General features: G+C 45.9%; 1 protein-coding gene across 1 annotated transcript; it reads right to left on the reverse strand.

The window, feature by feature from the left end:
* Positions 1-7406: 7406 nt before the first annotated feature.
* LOC136463673 (heavy metal-associated isoprenylated plant protein 47-like) lies at positions 7407-8141 on the reverse strand. The gene is made up of 2 exons (XM_066462647.1): positions 8078-8141; positions 7407-7928 (listed from the first exon to the last, which is right to left on the reverse strand). The coding sequence occupies exons 1-2, from the start codon at positions 8081-8083 to the stop codon at positions 7566-7568; spliced, it is 369 nt and encodes a 122-aa protein (XP_066318744.1). The 5' UTR covers positions 8084-8141; the 3' UTR covers positions 7407-7565.
* Positions 8142-21740: the final 13599 nt, after the last annotated feature.

A 21740-nucleotide genomic window follows, 5' to 3' on the forward strand; every position in this document is an offset into this window, starting at 1 on the left:
GTGGACTAGAGACCCCGTGAATAATGATGTAGCGCTTGCGCCATAGTATGAATGTTTTCTCTGCTTCTCCTAGAGTCTTCTCCCCATCACCTCTTGGAATGTCAAGAGGTAGGTCACTAAAACCTTTGTTAACTCTATCAACTAAGACGCTAACATATCCATGTGGTATTATTGCCCTATGGATTCTTGGTGTCTTGGTAGGATCTGGAGGAGAAAAACACCGAGAGCCACCATGATTGTGGCATTCTCTTTTGGAATATGTAGCTCACATGATGTAAACAGTGCAGTGATGTCATCCACGGGGAAACGTAGCATTGTGTCATCTTGATTTGGCAACTCTGTGGAAGCGCAACTGCTTTTTAACTGATCAGGGGGCTAATATTAATGTTCATTCCTGGATCTAATGCTTGCCTCTGGGCACTCATTGCTATTTGCACTTGCTTTATGATTTCGTCCTACATTCTAGCTTGCATGTCTTTTTCGCGCTCCTGTGCTTGAAGCAACGCCTCCAGTGACTCACGAACCAATTCCTCCAACTTGCTGATTCGCGTTGCATCCTCATCCTTCCTTCTCTGCCAGCTTCTGTAGGTATCTCTGTCGTCAGGGAAACCATGCTCCCAAGAAATATTCTGTCCTAAACCTCTCGTTCGGCCACTGTGTTCAGCGGTCCCAAGGGCATACGTTAGTTCATCCTTCTCTCTATTGGGCCTGAACGCACCAATAGTTTTAGCTTGTAGAGCATAAGATAATCTTTGTGTTGCTCTTTCGAGTTTTGAGCCATGAACCAGCTTCCCGGTCTCTAGGTTCAGTCTTTCCCCATGAGCGAAAAACCAATTCTTCGCGCGTTTGGGCCAATTGAGTGTTTCTGGTATGATACCCTTGGCAAGAATCTCCACTTCCATTTTTCCCACTTGGGAATGGCAGTCACGTAGCCACTAGATCCCATGCCATGGTGGTATACCTTCTGTCGGGCATTCTCTTGATTCCTTCTCACCCATTCCTCACCCTCTTTCGATGTCTTATACTGTACAAAATCATTCCAGTAGGGCCTCAACTTCACGAGCGGGCCACTAGTATTGAAATTGGGCGTTACGTTCTTCTTGACATATTTCGTATATAGGGATTTCTTCCAAGTCTGAAATTGTGTGGCCATCTTCTTCATAGCCCAATTTCAAACTAGTTCATTCAATTCATCATCGTTGATAGCATCATAATCATCCGCTTGCAACGTGAAATATTGAAGAATATCATCCCAAATTAAATTCTTATCAAGATCAGAGATAAAACTAACATGAGGCTCGTTGATCTTTTGCTTCCATTCATGGGCACTGATCGGAAGTCTGTCCCTTATAAGGCACCCATAGTGTTGCATGAATTTTCTTGCGTGTGGACCAAGTGGTTCGCCTGTCTCGATATTGAATTCCGATATTATGTAGCGCCCCTCCAATGGCTTTTTTGGGCCTCGAATTTTTTTGCTTTTCGCCATTGTTGTCATCGATCTAGAGGGCTACATATAATAGATGATAGATATTCATATATATATATATATATATATATATATATAATATTCAAATATATATATAAATATATATACCTCGCCTGTATTTTCTTGCACAATATTTTCTTAGTTATCTTCAAGAGCCAGGTATTGACTCCCGTCATCTACATCCTGCTGGTCACCATTGGCAAATTAAGTGCCGGTGTTGATAATATTCATCATTTCTTCATCCATGTTGTCTCTCGGGGCATCCATGTAGCTTTTACACCACCAGATATATCTATAAAAAATAAAAACTATATCTATAAAATGAACTCCTACAAGACGTGCCACCTCAAGGATAGTAACATTTGTAAAAATCATTTCTGTATCTGTACTAGTGATAGAATCTAGCATAAGCCTTTTTTAAGTGCCTAGCTTGTTTGAAGGGGAAATCTTAACTGACAAAGTTTAAAGGTTTCCAGAGCGTTTAACACTACTCTGCTTGCCGAGAAAGTTGCTAGTGTTGTGTCGTTGGCATTTTTCATGGCCGTGGTCATGGTCATTGTGTTCTCGTCTTTTACTGCGGCAGGTAAGTAATTCACATGATATTTCCGCAAATTAACAGAAGAATGGGAGTGTACACACATAACAATCGATTATCATTTATATTTATATATATACTACGTTTGGGTACGGTGTTTGACAGACTACTGCGACGATATCGGGACGTGTGAATAAATAACCATCCGTACTAGTTGACCTTGCTTACGTGATCATCTCAGCGAGCATTTCTCCACCGGACGGCACCGTACTTGGCCACGGAAGAGCTCCGATTCTATGAGGAAGGGAACATGGTCTTCCACGACCGTTGCCGCTCTCCCACGTAGAATCAAAGCTCCTCCTTGACGTCCGTTACTGCTCGGCAGAGAACATGCTCGCCGAGCTGAACACGGTCCGCAAGTTCAACTAGTACGTATTTTCTACAATTTTCTAACTAGTCGTCATAAGCTACCGCGCAAAAAGGAGGAAACGACGAGACACCGGGCACACCCGTGCTCCACTGAGCTCGATGGCTCAGCGCAAAATCGCATTACAAGATTGCCGACACGAGGGATCGGCACACGCATCCATCCGATTACTAAAGGTTAGATCAATTAATCCATCATAAATGGATTATATATGGTGGCGGTGGTGGCTCACATCCAAGGTGTCAAACGCGAGGTCTAGCTCCTGCAGCAAAAAAACATGTTAGAGACTTAGACTTTACTAAAATGCCACTCAGGTTCCAATCCAAACTTCAAATATCATGCATAGATTCTAGATTCATACAGAAGCATCTTTTTTATGACTTGTAGAAATTGCAAAAGCTCATGATATCAGCCATAACTCCTACCAGATCAAAGTTAGCTCCTGCCCAGATTCTAGATTCATATAAAAGCTCATTTCCAACAAGTATGTACAAATGTATAAAATCATAATTCTAATAAACATGATCATCTAGTAGAGCTTTTAATTAAAGGATTTGTCATGCAGGAGCTCCGTGGCCATGGCGGTGGCCTCCTTCTTCCCACCCGCTCCCGCCGCCGCCAAGGCCAATATACGTAGGTTCACAAACACACACTGCTAACCATCGTCCTCCCTCTTGTGATGACAGAACAAGCCCCTTGGCCCTTGCCCCTTCTACACTTGAGCATGCTACCTCCTATCAATAGCAACACACACAACTATCATGCACAGCACTGATCATCTCGCCGCTGATCACTAATACCGATTCTATTGACCTACACACATCATGAGAAAGACAATCAGACAACAGACATGACACATGTTTTAGCTTCCCCGACTCGACCACCTCTTGTTAGTTTCAAATTGCACAACAGAATGTAGTCATATTTATGCAATACAAAAGCCCTCTAACAAATTCAGTAATACGCATCTTCCAAATATGAACCCCACCATGACATATCTCAATATTATTCTCCACCAGGTATCTATAAATCCCGCCAAGGCCATGGGCGCCCCGCCCCAACCTAGCCCGGCGATCTCCATCGTCGTCGGAACACTAACTATGGCATCATCAAGGGAAGTGCAGAGGAAGAGGGAGACCGGGGCCAAACCTGGAGACGTGCCGTAGCTGTGGCCTACTGCGGATCTTGGAGAAGACTGCTTGGGGGTGAGGTGGGCCGGGGACGAGGACGACGTGAGGCGTGCGCTGGCCGGCCGGTGATAGCATGCGCGCGTGAGGAGAGGCTAGGGTGGCCTGGGGGCGGCGGCGCTGCTGGATCGATCTGGTGGAGAAGATGAGGCTTGGCGAAGACAGAGAGGTTTTATAAAGGGAGACCTTTAGTCCCGGTTGCCGCTACGAACCGGGACTAAAGACCCTTTAGTCCCGGGTGATGATTAGAACAAGAACTAAAGGTATGATCTTTAGTCCCGGGTGTATCCACGGCCCGGGAGTAAAGGTCATTTTGGCGGGCTGCGAAAACGTAGCCCACCTTTAGTCCCGGGTGATGATTAGAACCGGGACTAAAGATCTGATCTTTAGTCTCGGGTGTAGCCATGGCCCGGGAGTAAAGGTCATTTTGGCGGGCTGCGAAAACGCAGCCCACCTTTAGTCCCGGGTGTAGCCACGGCCCGGGAGTAAAGGGCATTTTAGGCCCGGGAGTAAAGGTGGTCTGTAGTTGGCTTTCTCCGGTTTCCATAAGTTTTTTCCTTTTTTATATAATTCTTTTATATAAAAATGCATAGAGTTATTAATTGCCTAATAAATAAATATTACCAAAAAAATTATAAAAAAATCCTGGACTTGGTTTTGCATTATTATACACAACAAAAAATTGTAACCTAAACTCTTTTGTTTTACTGTATGAATATTTGACATAGTGTAAATAATAATTACAATTTGCACCATGAAAAAATATACTACTTAATTAAAATCATTAAATCTATTGCTTTTCGACAGGAAATTAGTTTTCACATCTTATTAACGTTGATCATTTGGTTTTTCATCACACATTCTCCACGGGAAATCCACCGTCTAGCAGAAAATTCATTTAAACCGTAGAAAATATGAAAACACAACAAAAAAAATCTAAAGTCACAATTATTACATAATAGGTCTAATACATCACTGAATATATCAAGCGGGCACAGTAGTGAACTTCTTCTTAACGTATATCCCTTGGTTATGATCGCGTCGTAACCATGTAGTGTCCTCATCAGTTAGCTAGATGCTTGGGTCTTTGTTCACTGTGAAGGGTGGAATTCGGTCATCCTTTTCATAATCTTCTGATATGTCTGACTTGTCTTCAATTCCGATGATGTTTCTTTTCCCTGAAAGAATTATGTGGCGCTTTGGCTCATAGATTGGGTCGTTGTTGTTTTTCCCTCTCTTCGGTTTTGTAGACATGTCCTTGACATAAAACACCTGATTCACATCCTTGGCAAGGACGAATGGTTCGTCTTTGTACCTAATATTGTTGAGGTCAACGGTTGTCATTCCATACTAGTTGTCGACTGCTACCCCGCCTCCAGTCGCCTTTACCCATTGGCACTTGAACAAAGGTGCCTTAAAAGTAGGTGCATAGTTTAGTTCCCATATCTCCTCTATGCGGCCATAATATGTTTGCTTATTTCCATTTGGGTCGGTGGCATCTATGCGGACACCACTGTTTTGGTTGGTGCTCGTTTTATCTTGGGCTACTGTGTAAAATATATTTCCATTTATCTCGTACCCTTTGTATGTGAGGATATGCCACGATGGCTGCCTAGCCAACAAATACAGTTGCTCATCAATACTCTCATCACCCTGACATTCTTTTCGCAACCAGTCACTGAAAGTTTCCATGTGCTGATATACTCGGATCGGAGCAACTCTTTATGTGTCTCGATATACGGATCCACCAAGAAGGAGTTTTGCAGAACTGTGTAGTGTGCTTTATTAAAATAATTGTCCTGCGTACCAATATATGTTTTCTTCCCTAGTGTCCCCTTTCCACTTAGTCTCCCCTCGTGTCGTGATTCAGAAACACCAACCGGGTCAAGGTCGGGAATAAAGTCAACACAAAACTCAATGACCTACTCTGTTCCATAGCCCTTGGCGATACTTCCTTCTGGCCGAGCACGGTTGTGAACATATTAACTCCCATGAACCTCTCAAAGGGGAACATGTTGTGCAGGAATACAGGACTGAGAATGCTAATCTCCTTGACCAGGTGAACTAGGAGGTGTGTCATGATATTAAAGAAGGAAGGAGGGAACACCAACTCAAAGCTGACAAGACATTGAACCACATCATTCTGTAGTTTAGCTAGATCCATTGGATTGATTGCCTTATGAGAAATTGCATTGAGGAATGCACATAGCTTCACGGTGGCTAGACGTACATTTGGAGGTAGAATTCCTCTTAATGCAACTGGAAGCAATTACGTCATGAGCACGTGGCAGTCATGGGACTTTAAGTTTAGGAATTTCTTCTCTGGCATATTTATTATACCCTTTATATTCGAGGAGAATCCAGATGGTACCTTGATGCTTGCTAGGCATTCAAACATGCTTTCCTTCTCTTCTTTGCTAAGAGTGTAGCTGGCAGGACTTAAGTAATGGCGTCCATCATCTGTCTTCTCTGGATGTAGGTTGTCTATTTCTTTCAAACATCGCAGGTCCTGTCGTGCTTCAAGTGTTTCCTGGATGTAGGTTGTTTATTAAACTGGGCTCCACTTGTTAACTTGCTCCAATTGTTCTCGGATTTCCAAATTCCAATCAGACAGGGACCATTGAAGTTTTGGACCTTTGTCTTAGTCATCTAGAACCCGAGCTTTCCGGATCCACACACACACACACACACACACACACACACACACACACACACACACACACACACACACACACACACACACATATATATATATATATATATATATATATATATATATATATATATATATATATATATATATATATATATATATATATATATACCTTCCACTCAAATTGTAAGTCATTTTGATTTTTGTTGTCTAGACCTATACTATATGTATCTAGATATATAGAACAGACTTGCAATTTGGAAAGGATAATAAAGTAGTAAAAAAGGAAATTTCTTTCTTCCGTCTCACTCTCTCCTCTGTCTGTCCAACACTCACACGTCTTTTGTTTCTTGTCATCATTCCCCACTCTCACCCTTCCCATTTTGAGCTTTTCAATTTTTTGGTGCGTCATTTCCTCACTCTCACTCTCCTCTTCAGTTAATATTAAAGAAGGAAAATTCTTTCTTCTATCACACTCTCAGATGTCCGTCCATATTCCACACTCTTATTATCTTTCTTGATTCGTCATCCTCCCTCTTTCACCCTTCTCATCTTAAGTTTTTCTTTCCTTGGTTCATCATCCATCACTCTTACCGTTCTAATTTTGAGTTTTTTATTTCTTTGGTTTGTCATCTCTCACTTTCACCCTTCTCATTTTGAGTTTGGGCTTGCAAAACCTTTGTCGACGTCCCTCCATGCCTCCACTCATATCATGCCCTACTCATCTGAGCCCGGTCTGTTGCGGCACGTGTGCAGGCATGTGGCCCGCTTTTCATCTTTTTTTAAACTCACAATAAGTCCACACAATAGGCATTTAATTATTTAAGTTGAGTCAGTCTCATGTCTATTTCTCATACGAGATTAATCCTTTATTGCACAAGCATTTATTATGGGTCTTGAAATTTATTTGATTTAAGGTAGGACCAAGCCCAATTAAATTCAACAAAAATCAGCAGTACTTGTTTATTATTATTGGCATGAGCACGATACAATAAACTGTACATTCTACCGTTGTGCACGAACATGTTTGATAGTATAATTTAGAGTATTACGTGTGATTGTTTCTCTCATAAAAATTCCTAGGACTTCATATTACATTTCTAAAATATGGTGTCCACTTCAACCCAGTGAAAGGAAAACCAGGAGTTGCACAGTCCAGCCGTATACAAATCTAAGAGTAGTGCTGCAAACTAAAAAAACGAACTTAGAATATTTACTCCAATAAATACTATCCGTACGACGACCGTACATACGTATGCATGGTCTGTCGTCTGTCTCTACATTATGGAGCAGCTGGTGGTGTCTTGCTGCGGCTGGTAGCCGTACCACGAGTAGCCGGCAGGGTGGTCGTAGACGACGGTGACCGAGTGCGGCGGCGGGTACGCGGGCACGACGGTGGCCGGCGGCTTCTTGTCGTCCTTCTTGGCCTCGCCGACCTGCAGCAGGTGCGCGGGCCCCACCTTCTTGCGCAGCGCGCTGGTGAGCTTGACGGAGTCGACGCCCTCGCCCACGACGACGACCTTGTCCCTGCCTTCGCCGTCGAGCGCCACGGAGTCGACGCCGCCCGTGGCCGCCACCACCGCCATGGCCTTGGACCGGCACTTGTCGCAGCTCATCTGCACCTTGATCACGATCTTTTGCTGCACCAAGGTCCAGGACATGCGCCGACGACATTAATATAATATAATAATTCAGGCTTTCATCTGAAACTTTATTGGAACGAAGCTAGTAATAAAACACTACTACGTGCTGCAGCTGCAAACAATCAAGGAGGCTATGGCATGTGTACCTTCATTTTGCTGAGGCTCTGAGCTGTGTGAAGGTCCTTGATCGAATTGGGGATATATTTCTTGTGAGAGCTGTAGGTTGTTGGAGAAAGAGACGAAGTGGGGGGAGCAAGAGTTTCATGTCCTGCTAGCAATGTCCCGTGCCGTGGAGTATTTATTATATCACAACCGGATTCCCCTCCTTTGCCGAGAGCCCGAAGCTCTCGGCAAAGAGGATTTCACTCTCGGCAGATCATTTGCCGAGAGCTGCTCTCGGCAAAGAGCGGTCGGCAAAAGGTCTCCCGGCAAAGGTTTATTTGCCGAAAGCCCCTCTCGGCAAACTCTTTGCCGAGAGCAAAATAAAAACTCTCAGCAAAACCTAACTCTCGGCAAAATATCACCGCTGTAACGGCAACCCGCCCGTAACGGTCGTCCCATACACTTCTTTGCCGAGAGCAACTCTCGGCAAAGAATTTAAAAAAAAAAAATAAAATAGATTATGGGGCTGAGGTGGTTTAAAAAAAAACTTCTTTGCTGAGAGCCAGCGCTCGGCAAAGGAAAGGTTTGCCGAGAGCCAGCTCTCCGCAAAGGAAAGCTTTGCTGAGAGCCCTAGAATATGCTCTCGGCAAAGAGTCATATTTGCCGAGAGTTAGGTGCTCGGCAAATCTTACTCTTTGCCGAGATCCCAGTTAGTTGGGCTCTCGGCAAATATTAGCTCTCGGCAAAGAGTCCAGAGAGCATTTTTTTTATTTTTGTTTATATTTCCAGCTTCAACATCACATATTTCACAAATATAACACATCATATATATCACAAATATCACATATTTAACAAATATGCCATCCACATCACATGTCTCACATAATCCATCTTAACATCTCAAATCCAACAGTTCATCTCACAAAGTGCACGACAATACATTATGAAGAGCAACAAGCTCACCCCCAAGCATCCCAGTCCCTCGACCCTCCCTCCGGCGGCTGCTGCTGCTGCGGCGGTGGATACTGCTGGTACCCCGACGCTCCCGACGGCTGCTGATGCGGCGGAAGTGGTGGATACGGCGCGTGCCACGACCCTCCCGACAGCGGCTGCTGAGGCCCCTCATTCGAACCCGCCGATTGATTCTGCACAAAGGAGAAGAAAAATGAGTAATTATAGTAATACTAAGGCATATAATTGTAATCTAAGAGTACACAAGTCAATATTTGCAGAACTAGGTATAAAATTGAAACCTAAGCCTAGACACATCAAAATTTCGGCAGCACCTCCCCTGCACGGTGGGGTTTCCAAAACCTGCAAGAAAACCAACGGCACGATGGCCGTCCACCACATATCAACGGCGAGATGGCCGGCACACATATATATGAACGGCACGAAGGCCTCCCATCACATATCAACGGCACGATGGCCGACATGCACAGTAAAGAGCTTTTGTTAGAGAAGTTGAACTCACGGATGGGTAAGGTGGGTATGGGTAAGGCGGTGGAGGAGCGAACAGCTCTGGTGGCGCTGGAAGACCCATCGTGACGCCAAGACTTGCCACGTACTGAGCCAAGGCATCAAACCTCGTCCGCTCGGCCTCCAACCTTTGTCGCTCGGCCTCCATCCTCTGTCGCTCGGCCTCCCGCTCCCTCTGTCGCTCTTCCTCCATCCTTGCCTTATGCTCCTGGAGCGCAAGCACCTGGGCCTGTAATTTTTCACCGCATTGTTACAAGCAGTTTCGAGGAATGTAAAACCAAAGAACGACGAATAAAACAGAAATAACCTGTAGTGCTGCCACACGATGCGTCGAAGTGTCCTGCCTTGGGCGTATGGGCACGCTACCGCTCGTGCTGCTTGCCCGGGCCTGTGAGAGAGTGGGAGTGCTGTGCGGGTCGAGCGTGCTGTTGCCGATGAGGTACCGCCCATGCTTCTTGCCTCCTCCCACCCTCATGACGATGTCGCCGTCAATGTCCGCGGTGTGCGGATCCCAGTCTGCCCCATGGACCGTCCTTGCCGCCTCGGTGTACTGACTGATGCGCTCGGGGATGCTCTCGTTGGTGAAGGACTCGGCTGGGTCATCCGGGTTCCAGTCGATTTCGTCTGTCGCCTTACCCTTGTGGGCCAGAACCCATGACTTGAGCTCTCCGCATGGCTGGTTTTGATGTGCAGCCAACTACGACAAAAACAACAAGACAGTTACAAATCATGCAGGAATAAGCGTCTGAAAGAATAATTGAAGCTACACCAAGTCACGTACCCATCTTGCCCCGTATTCGTGGATGTTAAGGTTGCCCTGGTGGTGTGATACACCTAGCATCAGCAAACGCCGTTCCCGGAGGACGGTGTGGTTATCCACCCAATCGGCACTCACCCACCTGTCGACCATCATCTTCCAGGCCCGCGTTTTATTGGCGCACCAGCCAGGAGGCACCTGTACGACATCAAGTACATTGACAGATATAAGAACAATTCAAGCTACCCAATCTCAGACCGTTGATAGTCAATCCATATGTGATAGTCATGACTCTTCAGGCCGTTGATCCGTAAGGTAGATAAGTTCACTCCCCTCCTCAGATTCGCTGCATACCCATCAGGGAACATTAATGTTTTGAACCATTCTAATACTTCTCTCTTTTGTTCCGGTTTCAATCTGTAATCGGCCTTAGGCCTGGTCCATTTCTTGCCGCTTCTAGGAGGTTGCATGTGTTGGTTTGGTCTATCACATATCGTTGCCAGATCCAGTCTCGCCTTTACATTATCCTTCGTCTTATCCTTAATGTCCATGATCGTTGCCCAAAGAGCCTCGGCAACATTCTTCTCAGTGTGCATTACATCAATGTTGTGTGGAAGAAGAAGGTCGTTATAATAGGGGAGCATCATCAAGGGCGACTTATGAGTCCACATATGCTCCTCACCATATCCCACGAACCTACCATCTGTTTCATTGATCCGGAGAGCATCTATCTGATCATGAACCTCGGCACCAGTCATCATCTGTGGTGCGGGGTCTGTAACCATGACACCTTTAGTAAAGTTCTTGATGTCTGCTCTAAATGGATGATGAGCAGGGAGGAATTGTCGATGTTTGTCGAACGCGGAATATTTGCCGCCCTTCGGCAGCCAATTGAACTGTAGAGCTGCCTTGCACGTCGGGCATGGAAACTTCCCGTGAACACACCAAGCGCTGAATATCCCATATGCTAGGAAGTCATGCATAGAGTATTGATACCAAACATGCATGTTGAAGTTTGTCTTTGTAGCTCGATCGTATGTCCATACACCATGGTCCCAAGCATGGACCAGTTCATCGAAGAAAGGCTCCATGAACACACCCATGTTATTCCCAGGGTGTTCTGGAATTATCAACGACAAGAACATATTCTGTCGTTGGAAGGAGACGCCAGGAGGAAGATTGAGGGGGATAACAAACACAGGCCAACAAGTGTATGGGGCAGCCATCATTCCATAAGGATTGAACCCATCTGTTGCCAGTGCAACACGCACATTACGTGCCTCTCCAGCTTTGTTACGATGAATGTTATCAAAGTGATGCCATGCTTCACCATCGGCTAGATGCACCATCTTCTCAGGACTGTATCTTTTTCCATTTTTGTGCCATGTCATCTGTTTCGCGGACTCCTCTGTCATGAATAGCCGTTGGATCCTCGGTATGAATGGAAGGTACCATAGGATTTTCACGGGGTACGGACTCTGCCTCTTCTCACCATCACCAGAGTCTACCTCCAGATACCTAGAGGATTTACACTTTGGACAATACTTTGCATCCGCGTGTGCTTTTCTAAAGAGGACGCAGCCCTTCGGACAAGCATGTATCTGCTCATACGGCATCTTAAGTGCACGAAGGACCTTCTGCGATTCGTACATGTTCTGTGGCAAAAGGTGACCAGCCGGAAGGATGGAGCCAATAACTGTCAACATTTCATCAAAGTTCTCTCGACTGAGGTTGAACTGGGACTTTAAGGCCATTAAGTGTGAAATGCCATCAAGCTTTGAAATCTGTGTGTGGCCATGAAGGGGTTTTCCTGCCGCAGACAACATGTCGTAATACGCCTTTGCGCTTGCCTCCGGCTCCTCCTCCTGCCTACGTCCTTCAGCAAAGTGTGCTTCGTGAAAGTCATCTAACCAATCTGCTACCCCGGCATCAGCATTATAATCCTCGACACGTGGTCTCACCACCTCCTCTCTCACACGATCAGCTTCACCGTGGTGGGTCCACTGGGTATAGTTTTTTGTAAATCCATTCCTAGCAAGATGTGAAGTCATCACCTCCTTTGTCTGCCTCTTTCTGTTCTTACAGTTGGTGCAAGGACAAAAAACGGCAACCGCTCCGGGAGCCTGGTCAAATGCTTGCTCGATGAAAGCCTCGGTCCTGACGACCCATTCTCTGGTAATCTCACGGGTGCTCCGACGGCCCGAGTACATCCACTCACGGTCATCCATCCTCTAACATATATATCACCAAGTAATAAATATGACCATGGACTTGCATCTACACGTCGTTCCTACCATCTAATAGGTAAGGATAGGTCCTAATCCCACCCGAGGATGCATAGATGGGGTTAGTTCCCATGGTCTAGTCCTATCCGAGACAGAAATTCGGCAGCACCTCCCCGCTGTTCTCCAAATACACGTCCGGACAGGGAGATTGTGTATCCGGAGAACAACAGGAAGGTACTGTCGAAACTCTGTCTCGGATCGGAGCAGACCATGGAAACTAACACCATCTACGCATCCTCGGGCTGTCCAAAAAAACGTGGACAATTCAAAACAAATACGGTTATAGATATGCAAAGATCTGCATATTTGTAACCCTATCTCTTTTGAACGGGAGACGCCTAACTGGGTTACGTGGAGATACATGCCTAGGACAAAGAAATAGTGGTTATACCTTAGGTGGCGGTGAAGTCAGGCTAGCGGGGCCGTGGCGGGTCGGTGCAGTGGCGAGGCAACGCGGTGCGGGCAGACCCGCAACGTCAAGGAAGACGAGGTACTCCGGCTAGCCTCCGACGGGATCTTCTCTGAAAATCAAAAGGACACAAGACCATCAATTCAAAATTTCGGCAGCACCTCCCCTGCAGGGTGAGGTCTCCAAAACCTGCAAGAAACAAACGACATGATGGCCAGCAAGCATATATATCTCAACGGCACGATGGCCGGCATGCACATATACAATTCCAACATAAACAACGATCGACAATCCCAAACGTCGAAACGCCATCGGCACACCACCGCCGAAACCTCCGCCGAAACCTCCACCACCACTTCAACACCACCCCAACACCACCACCATGACCTCCACCACCCCAGCACCACCGCCACCACTCCACCAATCCACCACCACTCCACCACCACCCCACCACTACCACTACCACTACCACTACCAAGAAATACAAGATTGCAATACCTAGGGCGCCGGGCACGTAGAGCGGAGACGGGCAGACGCCGGCGGGGGCGGGGCTGCGGTGGCCGGGGGGATGCGGCTAGGGCGCGGGCGGGCGGACGCGGCTGGGGAGGGCGGGCGCGGCCGGGGCGCGAATCACAGGGAGGCGTTGCGGTGTGGCCGGGGCGGGGAGGGGCTGCCGGCTGTCGGCCGGGCGGGCGGGCGCGGTGCTGCCGGGCGGGCGTGCGAGCGTGGGCCAGGCGGGCAGGCGGCCGCGGCCAGCCAGCGGCGGGCGACCGGGCGAGGCCTGCTGCCGGCCGGGCGGTCAGCGCGGCACTGCCGGGCGGGCGAGCGGCCACGGCCAGCTAGCGGCGCGCGGCCAGGCGAGGCCTGCTGCGGCGGCCGGACGGTGGGGCGGGCGTTCTGCGGCGGCTGGACGGCGCGGGCGGGGCGGCAGCGAGCTGCACGGGCGGCGGCGGCGAGCTCCACGGGCGGCGGCGGCGAGCAGCAGTGAGCGTGGGCGCGGTGGCGGCGGGCAGCAGTGAGCGCGGGCCGGTGGCGGTTGGATAGCCTTTGTGTCGCGGGCGCATTGGGTAAGACCTGGAGGCCCACTTTGCCGAGAGCCAGATCACGGCGGCTCTCGGCAAACATCCCGCCTTTGTCGAGAGCCAGGCCGATCCGGCTCTCGGCAAACATTTTTTTTTGAAAAAATTATTTATTTCTTATTTAAATAACTGCAGCAGCAAAAAAATAACTCTTTGCCGAGAGCTTCTAGGGGTGCTCGGCAAACCCTTGATGCAGGCCAGGTAAAAAAAAGAAATCAGAGCCGAGAGCTAACCAGAGAGCTCTCGGCAAAGGTTCTTTGCCGAGAGCAAAACCCATATGCTCTCGGCAAATAATTTGTAAAAAAGAATTAAAAAATAGCAAACGGCTCCCAAAAATTACGAAATTTTGCCGTGTTACAATTTATGCTTTCTAATGACTATAGAAAAAGTTTGGAAGTCCAAAACCTAATTCACGCGTGACATTGTTTGAAAATCCTAATGGATCCTTCTCAACTCTATGAAACATATTCGGAGATGTTTCAGATTGTAAGAATCAGACGCCACCGCTTGCGCGAAACTTTTTCAAATTTTTACCACGGCCTCCAAGTGTTGTACCATGACTTTATTGCAAATATCACAATTTTCCGACTTCATTTCTGTTTTTTAAGAATTTTTAAATCGTTCGGCGACATTTTCGTGGTATTCGATTCGTAAAATAAAAGGTGAAAAAAACATCAACAAGATGTTATTTGGCCTCAATAATGCATAAATAGCATGAATATCGATTTATACTTAATTATTTCCCGTGTTTAAATCACTCGTCGTTCAAATTTTAATTTTTACCCGTGATTAAAAAATTGCTTGAAATGCAATTAATTAAATAGATATAGCAAATAATTACAAAAATACACAAAATTTTAATATTGAGTAGAACCTATAGTATGTGTATAGAGAAAAAAGTTTAGAGCGCCCAAAATAAAAAAATAATAATATTTTTGGACAAAAGCGAGGAGAAGAGAAACACATGAAATAATAAGCACCCTTTGCCGAGAGCCATACATGGCTCTCGGCAAATGGGTCACTTTGCCGAGAGCGGCTCTCGGCAAATAATTAACGCCGTAAGCCTAAATACCGCTGGAAGCCTATTGCCGTGCGGACTTCTTTGCCGAGAGGCCGGCTCTCGGCAAATGTTATGTTTGCCGTGAGTTCTTATTTGCTGAGAGCGTAGCTCTCGGCAAAGGACAAGTTTGCCGAGCATTTTTGTTTGCCGTGAGCCGTGCTCTCAGCAAAGTTAACCTTTGCCCAGAGTTTTACTTTGTCGAGAGGTGCTCTCGGCAAATCAGTTCTTTGCTGAGAGCCCTTTGTTTTGCGCTCGGCAACTATTTAGGCTCTCGGGAAAGGCCGGTTTTCCCGTAGTGTATATCGATGGATGACTGGGTCTTACTCCTGTGTCTTAAAATAAATGTTATTCTCACTTTCTACGAAGTTACATATTTTTAACTTAATTTGATCAAATATATATAAGAAGTATTAATATTTGTAATGTATAATTGGTATCATTTTATGAATCAGTTCAATATATTTCATAATTAGTATCATTAGTTTTTTTTTCTGGCTTCACTATTTGTAGGCATGGCCAAGTCTAAATGACCTTACTTGTGTCAAAACGTACTTTGGGGAGTCATTATTCAGGCACAATTGTTGGCCCTGGGATCTCCCGCACAGGTGAGCTGACCGCTCACCGGCGTTGCCGACCACACACTATGGCTAGAGGTAGTGTCGGTGCGAAAAGTGACCAACAAGTAAATATTTGTAGTTTTGATGTGCGTTGTGATCGGATGTGGCCTAGCACTCAATGACACAGGATTTATACTGGTTCAGGCAACGTGCCCTATGTCCAGTTTCAGTCGGTCGGTGACTTTATTCCTGAGCCCAGATACTCGAAGTTTGTTGTGTGGTTACAAACGAATAGGAATAAGAAGGGGGGTGTTAGAGGCCTGGTCGGACTTTAAACTGAATGGGAAAGAGTGACGGGTGATCTAATGTGCGCTAAGTATTGGAATGTATGCTCTATGTAACTTTCGAGCTCTAGAACTATTGATCTGTTCGAGTTCTCAGGCCGTTGAGTGCTCGAATCATCTAGCCTTTTTTTTTCTTTCGAGAGCCAGAGAGGCTTTTAGGAGAGAGCTCATCCGCTTTTATAGTTGAAGGGGGTGGCCTTACAAGTCAGAGAAAGAGGGAGAGAGAGTGTATACGTGTGCTCCCTAGTCTTGTTGCCCACGCTGTCGGGTACGAGACGGTTGTAGGTGGCCACAACACTGTTTATGTTCAGACACACCTGGTAGGCTCTACCGTGTTCGCCTAGTACGGCAAATGTCGGCGCTTACAATATTGTTTGTGTTCTGACACGTTTGTAAGATTGTATAGTGTCTGTTTGGTATGGCCTGGTTGTACAATGTCCGTTTGATATGGCCTGGAATTGAACGAAGTGCCGTCTAGGGTGATTGATGTGCGGGGGCAATGCAAGAGACACTGGAGAGCTCAGCAATTGCTTGTCCTGGTGGGTGGTGGGTGCCTGACTGGGTGTAAAGTGATACTGGTAGCAGCACTTGTACTCCGGTGAGGGCAAACTCTGTCTGGGAGTTGTTAGCCCGCACCACATGTGATTCGTTTTCTAGTTCATGACTTGACCTTGCATTAATTGCCGCCAACGCGCTGCGGCAGTGGAAACTGGCAACCGTGTTTCAGAGCACACGCACACCCATGGTGTGATGGCTGATGATAGATAGTACTACAAGTCAGCGGCCAGGAAGCACGCTGCCTATATAACATCCATTTCTGCATGCAACGATGTTAAAATAGTGAAATGGTTGGGGAAAATGCGATTTTATTCGACCAAGAAAAGACATGAAAAACTATGGGTTCGCCTGTGCTTCATTGCTGGCGGCTGGCGCGAGCATGAAAACCGGCGGTGCTAGCTTTTGCATTGCATTGTTCAACAAAGATTTTGTGCTCCCTGAGGTTGGTGGCCAAGGGCGCAAATGGGTCAGGTACTGATGATAGCACATCGCTATGTACCTCCTCTATTGCTTGTTCCGATCCGGCCAGCTCCTCTCTCTTGGGAGCAATTGTCCCAACTAATCATGGTCTTTTTTTTCTTTTTTTTTCTCTCGAATAGACAAAAGATTTACGTATCATTATAATTAAGAAGAGTTTAACCGTACAAACGACACGCTTCTGATGAGCGCGCTAGGCGTTTCATTGAATAGTCCATCCAACCTTGCTTCCACTAGGGCAAAAATTTTAAAAGACATAAGCATGAGATGTTCATGTTAATACTTAGTGAAAGCATCTAGGCCCCTAGTTATGTTTCGGTGATTAATGACAATACAAGATTACTATGACTAACGTGTGTTTTGCAGAGACAATTTAGTTAGGTCATGGTAATAGAGATCGATTGGACAATCATGATGGTCATGCCCCTACGATGGAAATCGTTTCGGTTTTCAAAGGATGGACGACAAGGTTAAAGATGGACTAGTTCTAAGTGTCGATTGAAGTTGGAGAGACGCTTAGAGTAGTTTAGGACTTTGTTTTTCCTTTGGCCATACTATTAAGGGGGGTATGGACGGGTAGCTTGACCTAGGTGAGTCTAGTGAGTTAGGTGTGGTGCACACTTGTTAAAACTAGCACTAGGTAGCTCCAAAACAGCCCTTAGATCCAATGTAGCAAACTTCATTCACTTATGATCGAGAGTTGGAAGTGAATGGAGGGCCAAATACTGACCGGACGCTGGTGCAGAGTCCGGTCAGTTCATTTGACCAAGGTGAAAAACGTCTGGTGCGACCGAACGCTGAAAGGTGAAGTGACCGGACGCTGAGAGCCAGCGTCCGGTCGACTCCAATAAGGTTTCAGAGAGGGAAAATCATGATCGGACGCTGGCCATTGAGTTCAGGGTTTACTGACCGGAGCGTCCGGTCAACATGATCGGAGCATCCAGTCATCCCGCAGAGGCACATAACGGTTTGTTTTTCAGCCGGTGTTATAAATACAACCTCCACACGTGTGTGGGGGTACTTTTGCTCATTCCAACAACAGATAAACACCTTAGAGAGTGCCAAGAAGAGCAAGGTCCTAGTGAGGTGATTGAGATTTGAGAATCCCAAAGAGAGCCCTCATTAGTGAGATCAAGAGTAGCAAAGTGTGCATACACCCTTCTCATGAGGCTTGTCGTGGTCAAGTGAGAGTTTGTGCTTGTTACTCTTGGTGATCGCCATCACCTAGACGGCTTGGTGGTGATTGAGAGCTTGGTGATCATCCGGAGAGCTTGTGGATGACCCAACTCAAGTTGTGAGCGGTTGTGGGTGATTCACCGCGACGGAGTGTCGAAGAATCATCCCGTAGAGAGCACTTGATCCTTGCACGGATCAAGGGGGAGCTACACCCTTGCGCGGGCGCTCCAACAAGGACTAGTGGGGAGGGGCGACTCTCCGATACCTCGGCAAAACATTGCCGCGTTCCTTCTTCTCTATTTACTTTGAGCATTTACTTTGAGTATTTACTTTGAGCAATTCAATTCTTGTCTTTACATTCATAGAATTGCCATGGTAGAGTAGGATTGAAACTTATGCTGCAAGTCTTTTGTGCGGTAGAATAATTAGAAACACTTTCTAGGCACAAGGGGTTAATTGGGCTAACCATAGGATTTAATTATTGTAAAGAAATTTAGAATTAGCCAAATTCACTCCCCTCTTGGGCATTTTGATCCTTTCAATTTGTATCAGAGCCTCGTGCTCACATATTTAGGCTTAACCGTCTAGTGAAAGATGTCTCACAGGGATGAGCCTCCTCCTATCTTTGAGGGGGATGATTTTCCATATTGGAAAATTCGCATGGAGGCGTACCTAGAAGCCCTAGATGTTGGAATTCTTAGAGCCGCCTCACAAGGTTTCCCAAAACCTCGAGATGCCACACACCCACAAGGTGATGAGTTGAACTATGAAAAATGGAATACAAAGTCTAGAAACATTATATTTAGAGGCCTTTTGTAAAGATGTGTTCAACCGGGTGAGGAACCACAAAGACGCCCATGCACTATGATCGGACGTTTGTGCGCTCCATGAGGGAACAAAGAGTGAGCGTGAGGAATGCTATTATCTTGTCATGAAAAGGCTTAACTCTTTTGAAATGCTTCCTAAAGAATGTGCTAATGAAATGTATTCACGTTTGAATGTTCTTGTAGAGAAAGTCAATGGGCTTGGACTCACTCAAATGCAACCATCCGATGTTGTAAGAAAGATCTTGAGTGTCCTTCCCATTGACAAATATGGGCATATTGTGACCGTGCTACATCAAGATGATCTTTCCACCGCTACACCGACACAAAACTTAGGAAAGATCAATGTTCATGAGATGTACATGCACATCACACCTCAAGATGGCTCATCGTCTATAAAGAAGAAAGAAAAAGACTTAGCATTCAAGGCTAGCCAAGAGAAGGGCAAAGCAAGACTTGAGTATGAGAGATCAAGTGATGATGAAGTTGATGATGAAAGTCTTGCTCTCATGGTGAAGAAAACCGCCAAGATGCTAAAGAAGCTCAACAAGAGTGGCATCAAGTTTGATGGCAAGAAGAAGAAGTTCTTCACTAGTTCTAGAAGGAAGCCAATCTATGAGATGGATTGCTACAATTGTGGAGAACTTGGTCATCTAGCTCACCAATGCACAAAGCCCAAGAAAGACAAGTTCAAGAACAAGAACAAGGGCAAGAAAGATGACTCAAGCAATGAAGATGAAGATGAGAAGAAAAAGAACAAGCCATACAAGAAGAGAGATGGCAAGAAGGACTTCCACAAGAATAAGAAGAAGAGTGGAAAGGCTTACATCATCGGTGATTGGCTCACGGATATTGATTCATCTAGTGAATCATCCGATGATGATAGTGACAACGAGAAGGTGGCCGCCATTGCTATTGACTCATCATCTTCACCGCCACCACCGCCATCATCCTCTACACACCTATGCCTTATGGCTAAGGGTGAACGCAAGGTATCAAATGATAATGATAGTAGTGGTGATGAATGTAACACCCTCGGTGTTACGCCTTAATCAAAATACTAAACCATGTCATGAGCATCATGTTTATGTATTATTGCATGTGGTAAATGAGAAATTAAATTTTATTGTACTAATTCTCAAATTGAGCTCTAATTTATTCCTTGTCCAAGTTGTCCTTCCAGCACGTCATCTCTCTCCACGTGAGAGCTCCATAGCCACAAAGTCAAATGATAAGTCATTGTCATTCACTAATTATTAGCATACCACTTGGCAAGATTTATATCTTCATCAACCTCGTGGCGCGCCGCTGTCATCTCTCGTTGTTCTAATTATCCCGCCTTTACTTCGCTTGCTAATCACCTTGCAAAATTATCAGTGCACGACGCGCTACCACTGCCATAGTGTGTCGCACACGCTACGCATTAATCTCAATCACAAGTTTGGCCGCTGAGCACGCCGCTCGCTCACTGCTCTGCAAACGTAGTGCACGCAACCTTTCCTCACGCGCATTATAGCTGTAAAGATTTTCCTCACGCAGCACTGCTGCAGCAGGAGTTTCAACATGTCAGAATGGTACCAGAGCAGATTTGCAACACGACAGGCCGTAGCAGTGCAGGAGTTACTCTTCACGTGTGGAAAACACTGTAGCTCCGAAGAAAACACTGTAGCACAGTGGAAAACACTGTTTATCCGAGCAAACACGTCGTTCCCGCGGCGTTTTATTACCTTTAAGCAAGCTAGTTAGCCACTAATCTTATGACGCGTCGCTGTCGCGCTTTTGCTTCTTCATTTCCTGTGTCTCCTGTCTTTAAAAGGATACGTCGAGCTATTTCGCTCCGCTGCTCACTTGCTTCTCTCAAATCAAGTTTCTCTGTTCTTACCCGTGAAAGCTGCGTCTATCGATTTCTCCCCGAGCTATAATCAGCTGAGGTAGCTAGTTTACAATTGATCTTCTTATTCTCTAATGTTTCCTTGACCTATGGTCTCCTCCTCCATTAATTCCTTGACCTGCATGAATGAACCAGCACCCCACCACCAAGCACGTTCAGCCCAAAGCCCACTCCAGTCCTGACATGCTCGTAAGTCTAAGACCACTCAAAGTTCATCCTTGAATTAATTCTCTCATGACCAAAGACCACACCACCGCACACGGCACGGAGCCAGAGGACAACCCTGCCAACTCGTTTCGTGCTTCCTGACTACCTAGCTTGTCATGACCACCCACAACCAGTGCTATATATGGTTCTGTTCCGCTCCACGCAGGGCAAGCAATTGCTAAGCTCCCTGGTGTCTCTCATCTTGCATTGCCTCCGCACATCGATCACCGTAGGAGGCACTTCATTCAATTCCGAGGTAGTTAGCCTACAAGAATTCCTTCATCCTCCTTCTCTATTATTTTCTTGACCCGCGGTCTCATCTAGTATTTCTAGACCCACAGTCATGTGCAAGTCAACAAGTCCAATAGCATGATTATCCTTCTCCAATAATATCATTTTCTTCATCTCTAGAGCTCATTTGAATTTATTTATTTATTACGAAATAAATTTTGTTAGATTCCTAAATTCATGATCTATCTGTTAGTGTAATTAGTTTGTATAGTTCAGTGATACCTTTAGGGTTACTTTATTATTTTGAAATGCTTATTATGGTTATTTAGAGAATGAATTTTTATGATGCATGGTAGCTAGTGCACCTTGCTTT

This window comes from Miscanthus floridulus, chromosome 7, assembly GCF_019320115.1.
Source record: "Miscanthus floridulus cultivar M001 chromosome 7, ASM1932011v1, whole genome shotgun sequence".
NCBI classification, from domain to species: domain Eukaryota; kingdom Viridiplantae; phylum Streptophyta; class Magnoliopsida; order Poales; family Poaceae; genus Miscanthus; species Miscanthus floridulus.